Source organism: Myotis lucifugus, unplaced genomic scaffold, assembly GCF_000147115.1.
Source record: "Myotis lucifugus unplaced genomic scaffold, Myoluc2.0 scaffold_593, whole genome shotgun sequence".
NCBI lineage: Eukaryota > Metazoa > Chordata > Mammalia > Chiroptera > Vespertilionidae > Myotis > Myotis lucifugus.
In genome coordinates, this window is record NW_005871641.1 from 1 (window position 1) to 15,348 (window position 15,348).

General features: G+C 53.1%; 1 protein-coding gene across 1 annotated transcript in view; it reads right to left on the reverse strand.

Annotated features, from left to right (window-relative positions):
• Nucleotides 1–4,057: 4,057 nt before the first annotated feature.
• Nucleotides 4,058–15,348, reverse strand: part of TTC7B (tetratricopeptide repeat domain 7B) — a 146,438-nt gene continuing 135,147 nt past the window's right edge. Inside the window, exons 17-18 of the mRNA XM_023745863.1 lie at nucleotides 7,007–7,147; nucleotides 4,058–4,110 (exon numbers count right to left, since the gene is read on the reverse strand). Of these exons, the coding sequence (XP_023601631.1) occupies nucleotides 4,058–4,110; nucleotides 7,007–7,147 (194 nt within the window). The remainder of the gene's footprint in view (nucleotides 4,111–7,006; nucleotides 7,148–15,348) is intronic.

Below are 15,348 nucleotides of genomic sequence, written 5' to 3' on the forward strand. Positions count from 1 at the left end.
AGGTCAGGCCCACAGGCAAGCAGGCCGGCAGGGAGCTCAAATACCTGACCCCTCAAAACCATGTCCTTTACCCTAAATCCTGCTTCCCTAAAGTGTGTGTGGGGGGGTGTGACTGTGCTTGAGAAACAGACCTTAGCCACTTGGTTGTGGGGTAGCCCCTGCCCGGGCAGGGCAGAGGGGTCCCCAGGGGAATGCAGGGCTGCCCATAGCGCAGGTGCTCGGAGCCCGCCTCCCGTGTCCACTCTTTCATACAATTCAGCACAAGGGCCAAGAGGAAAGGGGTCATGTGTCCTGACGAGTGTCTGGTCACCCTCCCAATCCTCAAGGCCGAGGGAGGCCCTCATCCCTACGGGCTCACTGGGGCTGCCTCTGGGGGCTCGGGAAGCAAAAGGAGGCGGCGGCTTTGTTTTCATGCGTTGGTCCTACCCTGAGCTTCTCGGGGCCGGGCCCCACGCCGGGGCCTGCAGTCCCCCGGGGGGAGCCCTGCCCAGGTCCTGTCCTCATCGAGGGCTTGGCTGCATGGCTGACCTTTATTTCCGAGTCTGCGAACGGCTGTGCAGAGGGGTCCCTCCACCAGGGGCTCGGTGGGACGGCGAGACTAGCTCCTGGCTGCACTGGCCATACCCTGTGTCCCCTCCCAGGCCTTGGTCCGGATTCTCCTGACTCCTCAACCCTTTCCCCTAGCCCTCCGTCCCCAGCCCCCGCTGAACTTGACTCATCGTTCAAAGAGGAGACAGAAACCAGCTGAGCCGACCTTGAGCCCCTTCTCGCCACTGAGCCCTCACACCCTTTGTTGCCCACTGCGCCCATCCATGCTGCCCCTTCTGCTCTGAGGGCCAGCCCTCTGCCCGAGCCCTGGTGCCGGCGCTCTGGCCTTCTGGAGCGCGTCACGCCGGCGCATGTCCTCTGTCTTCTGGATGACAGACAGGGTCTCAATCCTGACTGCATCATCCATCAGCAGTCAGCAGGCTCCGTGTCCGCCTTCAACCTTCTTCCTTGACCCACGTTCCTCCCCAGCTCCCCTCACGTCCCCACTGTGCTCCCCAGGGTGCTTCTCGAGAAACGTGCCCTCGCCCTTCTCGCCTCACTCGCCATCCGCGCTGCAGCCCACATCCGTGTGGTCCATCTCCGCCACGCCACCACCTGCCTTGTCAGGCCACCAACACCATACGGTGAATCCAACAAACACTCTGTCTCCACCTGACTCGGTCGCTCAACAGCATTTCCTACTTAAAAACAGTTATTTTAGTAGCTGTGCGGTGCTTGCTACGTGCTGGGCACTCCACGCACTGTCCTGTGCACCTGTCACACCTGTCCTCATGTTGGAGAGCAGGGCGCTAGGGCTCAGAGGGGTTGCCCTGCTGTGTACACCATGGTGGGACCCGGGTTCCACTCGTCCAAGTCCAGAGCCCTCGCTCCCCACTGTTGCATGGGCTCCTGTGTGCACCCCTTCTGCGGCCACCACCGCCCCTCCTGCCCCCTCCCGCCTTGCTGCCCACTCCTTCCGTTTCTTTGGCCTTTCCTCCCGCAGCAGGTTTTAAATGTGGGGCCTCAGCTTCCCGTCCCAACCCTCTCCCTCCTCCACCGACATTCTCTTCCCAGCCATTCGCATCACGTCCCTGGCTTTGAACCCCACCCCCAAATTCCTGCGCCTGACACTGTCATTGCATGTTCTCAGACACCTGACACAGTTCTCATCCACGCTGACCCCACACACCAGCTCTTCCCCAGGCTTCCCGCTGCGGAAAAGCGAACCACCAGCCACTCAAGGGACGACAGCGGTGCCTCAGTTTCTTCATCTGTCAAATGAGGTGAACAGGGCATTCGTGCCCCATAAGGCTATCATGAGGACTAAACAACGCAAGACATAAAGTTCATGGAATACTGTCTGACACACGCACAGTCCTTGATAAGAGTTAGCTACCTGCAAGCTGTAGACCATTAATTAGAACCCACCTCCGGGCAGAGGAAGGGGCAGTCTGAGCAACAAGGGCACTGCGTCAGCAGGCAGGACCGGGACCGCGATCCCGCCCACAGGCGGGCGCTCCCTCTGAGTGACAGCAGGCCACTGCCTGGGAGCTGTCTTCGTCACGCCAGGGGAGGGGCCGTGCCACAGGGCCTGCTGGTGGCTGGGAAGAGCCTGGCAGGGGGAAGGGCAAAGGGCCAAGCCAGGCCAGGGCCAAGGAGTCTGTGAGAGTATCATGGCTCTCAATTCCCAGCAGAAATCAGAAAATCTGATCTTGCACATCTAAGAATAGCCGTCGGTTTCGACTGTGAGAGGTGCCAAAGTGAAAGCTATAATTATTAGTAAGTAACAAGCAGAAATTAACCACCTACTGCAAAGTCATTTTTAGCTGCCATCCCAACGTGGAAATGGAAAGATGGCACCCAGGCTGCTTGGCTGGGAAGGGCCCTGGTTCTGCTCGGAGTCTCTGGGAATGAATGGCTCCAATGGCAGCACCGAGGTCTGCGTCAGACAGAGCCGGAGGGAGGTGGGTCGCGCGTGGAGTGAACACCAAGTCCTCTGCTCCACCTCCGACTCCGCCGCAGGAAGCTCAGAGGCGCTTCCTCTGTCTAGCCTGGCTTTCCTTCCTGCAAGAGGGGCAGACAACCCCTCCGACCTTCTTTATCAAACGAATGTACAAGTGGCACTGGCAGATCCCCCGGACTTTCAGGAAAAGAGACCGTAAAAATGGGTACTTGCTTTCTAAATGTCAGATGAAGGCCAGCTGCCATCAAGAGAAGACGGATAAATGTATGTTTTAAAAACTGGCAATAAAAAGGACAAAAAGCACTAACAAAATAAAAACGGGGAGAAATATTTCTAGCACATATCAGACAAGGCACATTTCTTTGACATAATAAATGCTTACAAATGGAAAGAAAAGCTGAGCATCTAAGCAGATGACTGGGCGGGCATCATGAGCAGGCAACTGAAATGCCATCTTCACCCGTCAGACTGGCAAAGATCGAGAAGTTTGGTAATTCGTTGCGTTGTCAAGGATGCGAGAAAATGGGCATTCAGACATTAGTGACTGAATAGAAATTCATACAATCTGACACGATTTATCAAAATTCGAGTATGCACCCTTTGATGCATCATTTCCACGTTTAGATACAGATACAGAACAATACACATAACAATACTTATTGTGCATTGTCTATAACAGCAAAATACTAGGAAGAATCTAAATGTTAAGCGAGGAAGTCCTGGTGAAATGATGGCAAGTTCATACAATGGGCTCATGCTCTGAGTCAGCCTCGCGTGTGGGGCAGCAGTGACCTCCGAGTGTGGCACTCAAAGGTGCTGACTGCTGACAGTGGGTGCCTGTGGGTGGGAGAGACAGGCTCAGAGATGGGCAGAGTCTTTTCGTTCGATGCCTTTTGTATCTTTTCAATTGTGCACTATTTATTCAAAATTGTATTATTTATTCAAAAATAATTTAAATAAAACTGTCACATGGATCCAAACAAACCAAGGGAAAAACATGCACAACCCATGCAGGTCGGCCACCAAGTATTATGAGGAAGAGTCTGAGGAGGTGCTGGCGGGGGCGAGGGCAACCAGGGGATGGGTCCCACCGCACTGGAAGGCGGCACCCTGTCCCAAGCACCCCTGGTCGGCCTGGGTCTGTGCTCCCCGCTGGGCTCCGGCCGGACCCTCACAGAGCAGATGAAGGCTCGGGGGTCCTATTCATGGTCTCTCTGCCATTCAAATGGACATACAGGGACCCTCTCCTATAATAGCGGAGAGATCTGACCTGTGACCCTCAGATCTGAAGCTAGCTCTACCCTGGGTTCCCATCACCCATTTCCACTGAGCTTGCCGGAAAAACAACCACGAGAGAAGAGATCCACAAACGTCACAGAAACGCCTCGGCCGTGGGTGTCAGACCTGGATCTAACCAGTTGCTTCTAAAGCTTGCAAAACGGACAGAATCTGGCAGTGCTGCTAGAGCTGACGTGGATGCGGGTGTTACCTGGTTTCCATCAGCTGTCAGAGAGCGGGGTCACGTTTACTGTGCCTCTCAGAGCAGCAGAGCTCCCACCACAGTAGCTAACACGGCACAGTTTGGGGGAGCCTGTCTGTTGAGTTGACCTCTTCAAAGACTATATGAAGAAGACATGATATGAATATATGATAAGATTCTAAATCTCAATTCTAACAAAGCCATTGCTTTAGGTCCTTACGGCACAAACCCTACAAAGGTCCTAATCGACTCCAGCCATTCACATGACATACACGTTCGCCTGTGCACACAAGCACGATGCATATTCTGCCCAGAGTCAGGCAGATGCAGCACCCGGTTTCCGTAAGTTCGATCTCACTCACAGGCAGAATGCCCCCCGCCACCCGTTACCAGCAGTGAGGGCTTTATCCTGTCCTGCAGGCGATGGCAGCGAGACATGGAAGCGACATGATTATATAAAAGCCCCAGGATATCTCCACACTGCTCTGCAATGTTCCAACAGCAGCTACAACATTTCCTCCCGAGAGTCACGGCCAGCCGCGCAGGGAGGAACAAAGTCTGGATGACTGAGTGAGTGGCAGCAAGCCACAGGGGAGGCCGTCCCGGGACTGTGGCTCTCACTCGGGCCGTCAACTTTTCCAAGAAAGAGGCAAGAGGAGTAAGCCCGTGAGGTCCACGGAGCTCATGCCAGCCCATAGGGTCCCCTTCAGCTCTTCTGGTTTTTCAGACGTTGGCCCTTGAAAACTAGACTCCAGCCCGGCCAGTGTGGCTCAGTGGTTGAGCATCGACCTATGAACCAGGAGGTCACGGTTGGATTCCCTGTCAGGGCACATGCCTGGGTTGTGGGCTCGATCCCCAGTAGGGGGCGTGCAGGAGGGAGCCGATCAATGATTCTCTTTTATCACTGATGTTTCTCTCTCTCTCTCCCTCTCCCTTCCTCTCTGAAATCAATAAAAAATACATATTAAAAAAACAAACTAGAGTCTATGGCCCATTTGTAAGACAACCTCGCCTCCCCAGTGGCTCCCACCCTGGCCCCGCAGGTTCAGCCAGTCTTTCCTGACCCAACAGTAACCTGTACCCCTTTTCCCCCGTTTTCTGCAGTCACTGCTCATAAAGGCCGCTGGATCGGCCAGGCACCTGGACGGGGACTGGCCTGTCAGAGAGCAGTGGAGGCAGGCATGACGCTGCTCCCTGCTCTCCCCGCCAGCGCCCAGGACCCCGGAGAGGCTGCTGCTGGCGCGCGTCCGCGCAGGAAGAACCATCAGCACATTCCTGAATCAGCCCTCGCGTGTATTTCTGCTTAGAAGGATATAATTTGTTAATTTGCTGCTGTTTTATGGCTCAATTAAAGGTGCCAAGGCAGAAGAGGCTGGCTGAGCCCGGTCTGCGACACGCCAAAGCCAGGTAAACCCACCGGGTTTTTACATAGGAAGGCCCGCCAACAGTTCCAAACAAGGTTGGACATCATACCATTGGGCCTGGCAAACGAGCAGACAGATGGTCAGTGAGGATAACAAGCACTTTCCCGGCCACATTTGGGCTTTCACCACGCGCCCTGAGAGTCAAGCCAGGGAAGGCCTGGGAGGGCCTTGCAGATCAAGTGATAAAACATGAGGAACAGAATTATCTTTTATATGGAAACATAAATATGCAAGCAAACTACAGCCATTGTTCGCTCGTAGTCTGTAAAGTAGGATTCTTGTTGCTGACATGCCTGCGTGCTGAATTTATTTGGGGGATTTCTAGCTACGCAAAAGCAGCCGCGTGAAACGGAGGAGGGGCATGGTACTGCCTCCCGGGCTAGTTCTGGCCCAGCGGGTGCAGTACCTGCCTCCTCACTGTGGACTACCAGGAGCGCCTCAGAGAGGGGAGCGGGAATGGAAAACACTGCCCCTCCTTTGCTTCGATAAAGGCACCGTGGCAGCAATCTGTCTGTGCCTCTCCCAGGGGCTCCGAGTCTCACTGCCAGGATGTGCCAGGCATTGTGCTCATCAACCCCGGAGACAAGCACTATTACTCCCATTGTACAGATGAGGAAACCGAGGCTGGGAGGAAGCTATTAGCTTCAGTCTAGGCAGCTGTTCAGTAGTAGAGCTGGGACCCCCCTCCAAGTGTGCGGGGCTTCCAGACTTCTGGGTCTGGGCCTCCATGCCACGCTGTCTCCCGCAGAGAGAGCCTGGGGCGTAGCTCTCTGGGCCCTGCTGCAGCACAGCCCACACACAGCAAGCTCCCTGCGACCCTTAGAGTCCAACTCGAAGAGCTTTCCTGGGTGCTGCTCTGTGCTGGGCTCTGGGTCAGGGGAGGGTGGGGAGACAGAGGAATTCATGGCTCCTGCAAAGAAGTACAGGAGTCTCCCCTTCATCAGCGGTTTTACTTTCTATGTTTCAACTGTGGTCCCAAAATATTACATGGAAACTTCCAGAAACAAACAATCCACAAGCTTTAAATTGCACGCCAACCGGAGCAATGGGATAAAAATCTCGCACCATCCTGCTCCCTCCCACCTGGGACAAGATTCATCCTTTTGTCCAGGGTCGCTGGGTACATGACCCGCCTGTCAGTCACTTAGCCCGCTGGGTTATGGAACAGGCTGTTGGGGAATCACAGTGCTCGTACTCAAGGCCCCCTTGTTTTACTTAATCATGGCCCCACAGTGCAAGAGTAGGGATGCTGGCGATTCAGATATGACTAAGAGAGGCCGTAAAATGCTTCTATTTTAATATTATTGTTGTTAATCTCTTACAGTGCCTAGTTCATAAATTGAACTTTACCACAGGTGTGTATGAAAAGGAAAAGCAGTACACAGAGGGCTCAATACCATCCAGAGTTCCAAGCATCCACTGGGGGGCCCGGAACATATCCTCCGCGGATAAGGGGGGACCACGGCACTAACATTTTGGTGTGACTGCCAAAGCTCCGATTTCTCCTGCTGAGGGGCTGTGGGCCCCAGAAGCAGTGCCCACGGGGTCCTGCAGCCTCTGGCCCGGGGCCCACAGTGGGCGGGGCGGGGCCCACCGCGGGGCAGAGCGTACCTGCGTGGAGCCAGATCTGTGCCAGTGTCATCCAGGGGTGCAGCGGGCCCTGCTTGGGGGTGCTGCTCTGCAGAGACGAGGCCACTTCGGACAGCGCCTGCTCCACGCGGGAGGCCGCCACGGATGTGGCGTGGATAGAGCCTGTGAGAGGTTTCCGAGAAGATAACATCAGGAGTGAACGCACAGACCCAACCAACCAACTGCCACCCCCTCCCACACACAGACAGGGGTGCAAGACGGACACACGCCCCTTTCCCCATGAGGTTTCTAGGTTTCCTTGTCTATAAAGAAATACAGTCACGGCAGCCGAAACTACTTCCTGTCCTCCTGCTTTAGCTCATCTCTCAGTCAACAACCAGCGCACCTGCTAAGCTCCGAGCTCCCTCCAGAAGCCGTCTGTGGGGTGTGAGTGGGGGCAGGAGGGGCGGGGCCAGTGCATGGCTGGGACACACCTGTTAAACACGGCACACGTGACGCCTACACAGTGAACTTACAGAGCATCCCCGTGAGGGCCTAAACCTAGAAACAGCATGCTCGCCTCCTGGTGACCCCTGCAGTAGATGGGGGCCATTTTCAGGACAAACCTAGCAACTCCCCACTTCATTCCCTGGCCTTTGGGAGGTGGGCAACACCCCAGATTTGAAACCATGTTCTAGAACACGACTTCAGGCTGGTACTAGATGCGTGGAGGGCTGGTGACAGCAAAGACGCCCGGGCCCAGCGGCTGCGCCTGCCTAACGCTCCCGGAAGCCCTGCTGTGCTCACTGGCCCACGGAACCTGGTGGAAGAACTGCTATTGGTTTTTTCAGGTCTTATTTTGATTTTAACCTTTTTATGGAAAAGTAATATTTTAACTTTGATAACCAGGACTTGCTGCAGTTTCCCTGAGATTTTTAGTGAAATAAAGGAGGTGGCTGCTGCTTGGGCCTGACCTGACAACGCTGGCTTACCTCCTCGCTGACTATTGTGAACAAGCGGTTCTCAGCCGTGGCTTCACCTCGGAATGACTTGGGGGTTAACAAATCATGATGCCATAGATGCATCCCAGACCAAGGGCATCACTAACTCCAGGGGTGGGGCCAGAAGTCTATTCGTTCCTTCCCCTCCCCCGGGATTCCAAGGTGCGGCTGAGATGGATGGTACCACTATTCAGCCAAGGAAAGCCCGAAGGCGTGTTCTACACATGCCGACAGCCTGGCTCTACTGCTTCCCTGCGGCTCAAGCACCGGGGCACAGAGCTCCTCAGCGTCTGGGTCTCTCAGCCTCTTTACACCGAAGAGTTGCTGAGACCCCTCGAGAGATTTTGTTTACAGGGTTATGTCTATTGGTATTTACCTTAGGAGTCAAAACTGAGGTATGTTTAAAAGAGTCATTAACTCACTTCAATAATAAATGACTGTGCTAGAAAACTTCTGCAAATTTCCCACCAGGTCCTCTGGCTCCTTTGCTACAAGAACTTAATGGCTTTGGGAGGGGCTCTGTGTGATTTTTGGATAAACTGCTTTGTTGGTCTGGGCCACAAATGAACGGATCAGAACTTCTGCCAAATGAACGGATCAGAACCTTCCCTCGTGGTACCTACGTACAACTAAGTTAGTGGCTTCCTCTCGTTGGAATGTCTCCCTGTGAACAAGCTCTGGCGAGTGATGGCGATGCTGACAGTGGTGGCTACCAGTTCCAGAGAACATTCCATGCTTCCACCACTGGGATCAGCACTTTACACATATTATCTCATTTAATCTTGAGGCAAAACTGAGATTTAACGAGGTTATGTAAGTTACCCAAAGTCATACAGCCAACAGATGGCAAAGCCAGGACTCAAACACTCGCTGGGATCCAAATCCAGCCTTTAAATCCAGCCTGACAGCACTCCTCCAGGAAGGCTGTGCGAGCCTTCTGTCTCTCCCCTATCACTGGCCCGTAGACAGCCGGGCCTCGGTGCTCGGGGCTCCCAGGAGCTTACCACACCGTTTCATGTGAAAGCGGAAGTCACGGTCTCTCCTATTGGACCGTGGGCGGCTCCACAAGACAGGAACCAGGCCCTCCACTGAGATATTTTCAGGGGTAGCAGTGCCAGGCCCGTGACAGATGCCTGCGGATCGCATGCGTGAAGGAGTGCGTGCTGTCCGCAGACGCAGCACTGTACGGGCTTGGATGAGTGGCCCTCTCTTTCGGATGCTCTCCTTCTCCTTCTCTGCTAATGGCTCACAGCCAGACCTCACTGTCTCACAGGGCTGCTCGGTGTGGCAGTCATCACACCCTGGACTAAAACTGACAGTGGACTAAACACTGTACTTCACTCGGGGTCCCCCCCCCCCCCCATCTCTAGAACTAACCCATTTGGATATGGAGCGTGAGTTCTATCAGAACTAACTCTTCCTTCCTGGTCAATCCCTTTTTATACACATGTCACAGGGCGGAGACCCTTCATGTTCTGGGCCAGGGATGGTTATCAGAGCATTCAGATATTTACTAATAATAGCAGGGGAAGAACAAAAATGGTAAAAGTATTTAATAGTTAACACCTATATTCCTGGCAATGGCGCAGGAAATAAAATTCTTCCCCTGGATTAGAATTTGGAGGAAAACAAGGGCTAAACATCATTTTGAATCAGAATGAATGTATCTGATTAAAAAATATCATCCAAATATAATCAAAATAACTTGTGTCTTACTGTTTCATAGGACTGAAATGGTACCTGTCAAAATACTGTAGATACTGGATTTTGATTTATGTACGTTAACACCGAGAAGTGCTCATCTAACCTACATCTTTTTAAAGCGACCCCTTTCTTTCTCACCAAAGCCAAAGTGTTCCTACAGCGTGCCTGGGGTGAAGCTTGGAAAAAGAATCGGAGGGAAGGGTATCGGACGTATTTCTAAACGGAACCTATGGCTGGAGAAATAACCTTCCGAGTCATCCGGTTCGACAGGTAGGCCAGGGCGAGTGTGGCTGCTCTGCCTCTTGTTTATCACACTTGCTGGAGAAGTGCTTGTCGCCGTGGCAACCCTGAGGGTGAGCAGCTGCTGCGCTCCAGCGCGTCCCTCGGTCACAGGACACAGTGGCTCTGAAACCGGGCCCTGGGAGCGGCTGCAGGCGGAGGGAGCATGTCCCAGACCTGGCCCAGGTTCTGTGACCTAATTTAATGGCCTGAATGGTCCAGGCGCCGTAAGAGGCCACGCGGCTGACGAGATCTGTGCTTCCCCAAGCCCACTGCCTTTTCTCTCCTCACCCAGACGCCCCAGTGGAAGCGTTATCTTGGACACCTGACACGAAGGCAGGGGCCACTGAAGAACGGCCCTGAGCCCTGCGCCCAGGGCTCTGTCTGGGCTTCCCTTGGACCGCCATGTGCTGGGGGGGGGGGAGGGGGGGGGCGAGGCATTGCCCTGCGGACCAAGAGGCCCAGGAACCAAGGCTGCTGGCCTCGGAAGCTGCGCGTCAAGCTCTGGCCCCTCCCGAGGACTTCTGACCCAGCTCCTGTCATATGCCGGAGCCTGTTGAGAAACCCTGTCACAAGCAGGACACCGGGAACAGTCAGCTCAAATTGCCCTTGCGGCTGAGCCTTCACCAAAATCCCTTTTCCGGAGCACGAGACCTGCGGCTCATTCCACGCAGACCTCCAGTGTGGCAATCGCACACGGCCTGCATGTCACCTCTCCAAGTTCATCATTCAGAGGACCTCACAGCCAACAATTCTGTTCAGCCAGAGGCACGCTGCATTAGGCGGCTTGGTTCTGTTTGAGAACCTGGCGTCTCCACAAGCAGGGCACTGAACACAGAGCATGCTCTGTCCCGCTGTCCTCTGGCTGGGCCTGGTGGCACTGAGTGAGTGGCTATGGTCTGAAGGACAGCCACCTTCCCTCTCCCCTCCCATCTTCACAGCACGCAGAAGGTAAACTTGCCCTAGAGCAGTGGTTCTCAACCTGTGGGTCGCGACCCTTTGGGGGTTGAACAACCCTTTCACAGGGGTCGCCTAAGACCATCCTGCATATCAGATATTTACATTATGATTCATAACAGTAGCAACATTACAGTTATGAAGTAGCAACAAAAATAATTTTATGGTTGGGGGTCACAACATGAGGAGCTGTATTTAAAGGGCCAGAAGGTTGAGAACCACTGCCCTAGAGGAATCCCTGCCAGCCCAGTGACAGGCGAGCAGCAGGGTCCAAAAACAAGGGACAATGGTCACGTGATGCATAGAAAAAAAATCCTCCACCAGAGAGACCTCAGTAGATGCATTGCACACGTGTGCTCAGGATTCTGGCTGCTCTTTGCTTCCCGGCCCCAGAACGAACTCCGGGGCCTCATGCACATGAACATGGGACCCTGATGGAGCACCAGCCCCTCTCTCTGCCTGCCATCCACATTCTCTCTGCCTGATGCCCGGCAGCGACCTGCCCGCCGCGCTGGTACGACGCGGAGCGGCTCCAGCCTGGCATTCGAATCACCTGCCGCGCAAGAATCTCTGTGTTCATTTTCCCTCCGTCCCGAAGTCATTCAAGGTTATCTGTCAACAGAGTTTACTCAGCTTCCAGTTCCTGGAGGCTGTGGCCCCCTCACCCCAAACTATTTAAAAAAGCAGGAAAAGAGGAGCGATTCACCTCTAAAGACCCTGACCGCCGAGCAGCAATCTGCGTGAGTAAGCATTCTGCCGCAGAGCTGTGCTAAACGTTTTTCATTTTTAGCAGGAAGAGAATTTCTGTTTCTCAAGTCAGGGCTTGGGAGCAAGTTAGTCCAATACTGCAGACTGCTGGTGGCTGGTGACCCCTGACCCTGCCACCTGTGCACGGAGAACCAGGGTGTCCTGGGGCTGAAGGAGGTGGCGGCTGAGTAGCTAGTGATGATTCTCTCTTAGTTTTTGAAGGGGGAGGAGAGATAGAGCCCAGGCTCACTTCAACCCTCAAATTAGGTGTATTCTCTCTGTACCTTTGTAAGAACATTAAACATTTTGGTCCGTCTCCACCGCCCGTCTTTGCTGGGGGTAGTCCTGTCTGAGCAGGCGGCAGGGGTGTGGCCTCCTGGATCTGCCTGTCACCGCCCTCCCTCCCACATTTCTAATCCCAAGGTTGCCACCCCCCTCTCTGTAGCATGCCCATCATGTGACGGGGACATGGGGCTGGAGCGGCTCTAGGGACAGCTGCCTGGTCCTCCCCCAACCCCACTGGCCAGGAGGCCTCCAGCTGTGGGCCCCTCTGACACATAGCTTGGTCACCATTCTAGTAGCAACTGTTCCTTTTCACGGAATGGAAGAGAACAGGACAGCAACCCCAGTCCCCAGACGAGGTCACAATTCCCCATCGACTAACAGAATCATCAAGCACAGTTGAAACCTGACAAAACGTGCCTCTGAAAGGGAAGGTTCTTCCCGGGAAAGCGTTAGGGAAGGGTCGCACTAAGGCAGGGAGAGGCAGGGCACGGCCCCAGGCGGGCATGCGGGGTGGCCCGGCCAGGCGGTCACACAGAAGCGTGGGGGACGCCGTTCCCATGCATGCAGGGAGATGCCAGCGGTCAGGGCCACGCGGCCTGGGCTGGAGGCAGTACCTGCTGGAGGACCACACCGGGAAGATGCCCCCGTCTCCACAGAAACCCTCCCGATGGCTGAGGCTGCGTCTCTGGCCTGAGTGCCCTTCTGCCTGGGGAAGGCGTGTTCGTCTCTGAATGCAGCGAACAGGAACAGCCTCTCGGGTTTGGGGGACCGTCTAATTACTGGACACGTACTCCTCAACTTCTACCCGAGAGCCATTTATTATCGACTTGTCAATCTCCTAAAACTCCATTCAATCTTGTTTAAAGAGAGACACCACAGGACTAATGCAGGAGACTTTAATTTAACCCAATTAGCGAGAAAAGATTTATATTTGAATCATTAAGGCTGAACTTTTAAGATGGACACCCCTCAAATGCAGTGGGGTCAGCCATAGAACTGTCCTCGAACCCAGTGTCCTGACCTTTGAGAGCTGGGCTGCTTCTAGGGAAAGTAGAAAATACAAGCCCCCCCCACCCCCCCCCACCCCATGAACCATGAAGCCTCACTGTAACCAACAAGGGCTGCCTGAAGGTTTAATGTCGCCCGGCTTTCTAAAAATCAAGGCTTTTTCACGTGTCCGAGGAGCCTGCTATTGCAGGGACCCTGGCGCGAAACCTTTTTCTTTCTGAAGAACCCTAATGTGAGGGTAATGACAAACAGTTGTTTTCTATTATGGACTTTTAAAGGCAAAATGAAGGCACATGTAGGCCAAGCAAGATTTCAGAGGAAAAATCATCTCCCGGAGGGGTGCATTTGCCACAGGCAGCAGAGGCTCAAATCTCAAATGCGCCGGATCATCATGTACCTTAGCATTTCCAAGATCCCGGGCCTGGAACAGCGATTCCACAGGGTGGGGAAAACGATGCAATCGGGTTGGACACACTGGGTCAGAGCTAAGAGAGTCTTGAATTTTTTTTTTAACTGCAGGACTTCTCAGAGCCTTTAATGTGCTCATGTGAACTGTGAGTCTCTAAAAATATTTGCCCAGGCAGAATCAGCGTCTCAGAAACAGCCTTCGGAAAATGTGATCATTCACTAGTGCCTTAAAGAACACCACCTAAAGCACTAGTTCTATATCCATGGAATTGCTCTGTCTCCTTTAAATGTTGGCAGATGTAGTTTACGTTTTATGATGTCTGTTTAGCTTATTTTAGGAAAACTAATGATTAGAATTGCTTTTCTATGCTGCAATAATGGCTGACCTGGAAAGGAATTTCAAGATCCGATTGGTTCCTTCTTCCCAAAATTTACAGATGGCCCGCACCTGGGCCACCGGGTGTCTCACGTCTGATCGGCTCAGGGGGCTTCTGACCCTCCACTGTACAGCCTGACGGGCATTTTCCCCGCTGTGCCTTCTTCCGTGGTCCTTTCCAGGCAAGTACTGCCTCCTCAGCATGTAAATCCAAGCGTTAGCACCTCAGGAGAGATGAGCCCCGGGGGGCGAGTGGGCAAGCGGGCGGCAGCTGAATGTCCACACCATCTCCACAACCACCCGCCAGCAACCACCACACACATTCCATGAGGGAGGGAAGCGTGACTCGGAGGCCCTGGGGAAGGTTAACAGATCGGTGGACTACTTACTAACTGAAAAAAGGGAGGGAAAACCATGAAAGTATACTTCTGGAGAGTTGCCTTGGAACAACAAATCAAACCAAAAATTAAAACCAAGAAACAAAACATTTGAAAAATCAAAATTGAGGCTAAAAAAGCAAATAGAGTTCTAATAACCTTCCAACTGTAAGTCTGGCTGTCTGGAATCGGATTGCAATTCGAGAATGACACAGAGTTTTCCACTAACAATGATTTTTTTCTTTTTTAAACAAAGGCCAACTGGGCATTCCCCTCTCCGTCTCAGCGCTCTGGGGCAGGCCAGCTGACCGATTCATGTACTGTGTTTTGTTTCCAGGGCAGGAAATTCCAAAGGGAAGGGAAAAATAATCAAACAAGCGGTTTTCAGATCTTTCCACCCATGAACCCTGATTAGGATTCTAAGAGTTTGTAGGGTTTGGCCAGTTTTCATTTCTATGAAGTCAAAGGATTGGAGGGAGAAATCCATAAAACGTCAGGTCGTGGCTGTCTGTCCTACAGAAAAGACTTGGGATTCAAGTTCATAACAACTTTAATCAGGAAATTCTACACTTACCACTGGTATGCTTTCTCCGTCTCCAACTAAACGTTGCATCCACGGGGCGGGGAAGATTCTCGGGACAGTCTTAGTTAAAACACCTGGTTAGGGCCAGGTACTCCCTAAAGGAGGGGGTGGGGGAGATGACTCATCGCCTCAAAAACAACCAACTGAGCACCATTTGGGACATATACGTTCAGCAGAAAGCCAAGTGGGTGCTCCTCACCCAACATTTTATAACTAATCTGCTATAAAGTGCCTCACTAGAGCCAGGATTTCAATTGTCCGGGTTTAAAGGAACACAGGGTCCCGGGGATGCAACGTGATACATACTGGCAGGGCCTGGAGGTCGGAGGGCTTGTTGTGCAAATGAGTGAACGGCCTTGGGAACATTGCTGAGGTATTCTAGAACAGTGAGATCCCATTTTATGACCAAAACACTGGGCAAAAGTCAATGCAAAAGACAGTTTTAATGGAAAAAAATGAAGTTGGCAATTGCTGCTGGGCATTGTTTTGAAGGGAAAAAAAATCTATTTTTAAGAAGGGGATTAAAAACAACATAAAGCAGTATATAGTTTACTAGAGGCCCGGTGCACGACATTTTGTGCACTGGGGGGGGGGGGGGGCGTCTCCTCTGGCCAGCTGTGACCTTCTTGCAGTTTGGGAACCCTCGGGGGGGGGGGAAA